The 2,907-nt window shown below is 60.3% G+C and overlaps 1 protein-coding gene across 1 annotated transcript in view; it reads right to left on the bottom strand.

Annotated features, from left to right (window-relative positions):
- Positions 1-2,207: 2,207 nt before the first annotated feature.
- LOC106896732 (complement C4-B-like) overlaps positions 2,208-2,907 on the bottom strand; it is a 27,265-nt gene continuing 26,565 nt past the window's right edge. The window contains exon 29 of the mRNA XM_014956930.1: positions 2,208-2,824. Within this exon, the coding sequence (XP_014812416.1) occupies positions 2,692-2,824 (133 nt within the window). The 3' untranslated portion in view covers positions 2,208-2,691. The remainder of the gene's footprint in view (positions 2,825-2,907) is intronic.

Genomic DNA, 2,907 nt, shown 5'->3' on the forward strand with positions numbered 1-2,907 from the left:
CCGGGACGCCCCCCCCCGGGACCCCCGGACCTGCCGCCGCCGCCGCGATTCAAACCGCCCGCCGCGCCGAGCTCCTCCTGACGTCACTTCCGCCCGCCTCCCTTCCGCCCCACTAACAGGGGCCCCGCGCGGCCGCTCTGCACCGACCGGAGGCCGCGACTCGATGGTGCCGGAGGACTGGCGGGGAAGGGGCGGTAAGAGCAACGCGGCGGGATCATTAGCATATGTTTGCATAGCCCCACCCCCAGCGCGACCTCGGCGGGACCCAGGCGCTGGGCTCAGCTCGGCACCAATCGTTCCCAGTATGGACCCATTCACCCCCAGTATGATCCCAGCGTGGTCCCAGTTGCCCTCAGCCTAGTTCCAGTTGCTCCCAGTACACCCCAGTCATCCCCAGTTGCCCCCAGGATGGTCCCAGTCATTCCAGTATGTTCCCAGCCTAGTTCCAGTTGCTCCCAGTATATCCCAGTCATCCCCAGGTGCCCTCAGGGTGGTCCCAGTCGGTCCCAGTATGGTCCCAACCCAGTTCTAGTTCTCCCAGTATATCCCAGTCATCCCCAGTTGCCCCCAGGGGGGTCCCAGTCATTCTCCAGTATGGTCCCAGCCTAGTTCCAGTTCCTCCCAGTATATCCCAGGCATACCCAGGGGCTCCCAGGGTGGTCCCAGTCGGTCCCAGTATGGTCCCAGCCTAGTTCCAGTTCCTCCCAGTATATCCCAGGCATACCCAGGGGCTCCCAGGGTGGTCCCAGTCGGTCCCAGTATGGTCCCAGCCTAGTTCCAGTTCCTCCCAGTATATCCCAGGCATACCCAGGGGCTCCCAGGGTGGTCCCAGTCGGTCCCAGTATGGTCCCAGCCTAGTTCCAGTTCCTCCCAGTATATCCCAGGCATACCCAGGGGCTCCCAGGGTGGTCCCAGTCGGTCCCAGTATGGTCCCAGCCTAGTTCCAGTTCCTCCCAGTATATCCCAGGCATACCCAGGGGCTCCCAGGGTGGTCCCAGTCGGTCCCAGTATGGTCCCAGCCTAGTTCCAGTTCCTCCCAGTATATCCCAGTCATCCCCATGTGCTCCCAGGATTACCCAGTCGGTCCCAGCCTAGTTCCAGTTGCTCCCAGTATATCCCAGTCATACCCAGGTGCTCCCAGGGTGGTCTCAGTTGTTCCCAGTATGGTCCCAGCCTAGTTCCAGTTCCTCCCAGTATATCCCAGTCATCCCCAGGATGGTCCCAGTCGTTCCCAGAATGGTTCTACCATAGTTCCTGTTCCTCCCAGTATATCCCAGTCATCCCCAGGTGCTCCCAGGGTGGTCCCAGTCGTTCCCAGTATGGTCCCAGCCCAGTTCCAGTTCCTCCCAGTATATCCCAGTCACTCCCAGTCACCCCCAGCATGCTCCTAGTTACTGCCAGTATATCCCAGTGTTCCCAGCGGTTTCCCCTTTTCCCTCTGCACACTTCCAGGTGTTCCCAGTATGATTTCCTCTACTCCCAGTTGCCCCAAGGTTGGTCATGGTCGCTCGCAGTATGATCCCAGTTCATCCCAGTCGCCCCAAGGATGATCCCCATCAGTCCCAGTATGATCTCAGCATGCTCCTAGTCAATCCCAGTATGACCCCAGTTGCTCCCAGTGTGGTCCTGGTTGCCCTCAGCCTACTCCCTGTAGTTCCCAGTATGATTCAAGTCACTTCCAGTATGGTGCCAGTAGGATCCCAGTCATTCCCAGTCGCTCCCAGTGTGACCCCAGTTGCCCACAGCTGAGTTCCAGTTGCTCCCAGTGCGATCTCAGTCACTCCCAGTTGCCCACAGCTGAGTTCCAGTTGCTCCCAGTGCGATCTCAGTCACTCTCAGCTGCCCGCAGGGTGGTCCCATTATGATCCCTGTTGCCCCCAGCTTGCTCCCAGTCACTCCCAGTATGACCCCAGTTGCCCCCAGTGTGGTCCTGGTTGCCCTCAGCGTGGTTCCAAGTATGATCCTTATTGCCCTCAGCGTGATCCCAGTCATTCCCAGTATATCCCAGTTGGCCCCAGCATGCTGCTAGACACTCCCAGTTTCTCCCAGTCACCCTCAGCATGATCCCTGTTGCTCCCAGTACGACCCAGTTGCCTCCAGCATGATCCCAGTTGCATGCTGTCACTCCCAGTTTCCCCCAGCAAGGTCCCAGCTCCTTCCAGTGTGGTCCCAGTATGACCCAGTCTCCTCCAGCATCGTCCCATTACTTCCAGTGTGGTCCCAGTTGCTTTATTAACTCCCAGTTGCCCCAGTGTGCTCCCAGTTGCCCCAACATAGTCCCAGTTGCTTCCAGCATGGTCCCAGTTGCCCTAGTGTGCTCCCAGTTGCCCCAATATAGTCCCAGTTGCTTCCAGCATGGTCCCAGTTGCTTCCAGTGTGGTCCAAGTTGCTCCCAGTTGCCCCAACATAGTCCCAGTTGCTTCCAGTGTGGTCCAAGTTGCTCCCAGTTGCCCCAATATAGTCCCAGTTGCTTCCAGCATGGTCCCAGTTGCTTCCAGTGTGGTCCAAGTTGCTCCCAGTTGCCCCAGTATAGTCCCAGTTGCCCCAATATAGTCCCAGTTGCTTCCAGCATGGTCCCAGTTGCTCCCAGTTGCCCCCCAGCACATTCCCCGTCTCTTCCAGTGTGGTCCCAGTGTCTTCCAGTGTCTCCCAGTATCTCCCAGGGGCTCCAGGTGCCGCCCCCCGCCCCGCTCAGAAGGGGCAGCCGCGGGAGCGCAGGGTCTCCATGAACTCCAGCAGGGGGCGGCAGTTGGGGGCGGGGCCACAGTGGGGCCGGGAGGGGGCCTCCTCCAGCCAGGAGTGGGGACCCAGCAGGAACTGGGGGCTGGAGGGGACAGGGGACATGTGGGGACGTGGGGGGACATGGGGGACAAGGGGACGTGGGGGGACATGGGACAGGGGACATGG

The sequence above is a fragment of the Calidris pugnax genome, unplaced genomic scaffold, assembly GCF_001431845.1.
Source record: "Calidris pugnax isolate Ruff unplaced genomic scaffold, ASM143184v1 scaffold356, whole genome shotgun sequence".
Lineage (NCBI taxonomy): Eukaryota > Metazoa > Chordata > Aves > Charadriiformes > Scolopacidae > Calidris > Calidris pugnax.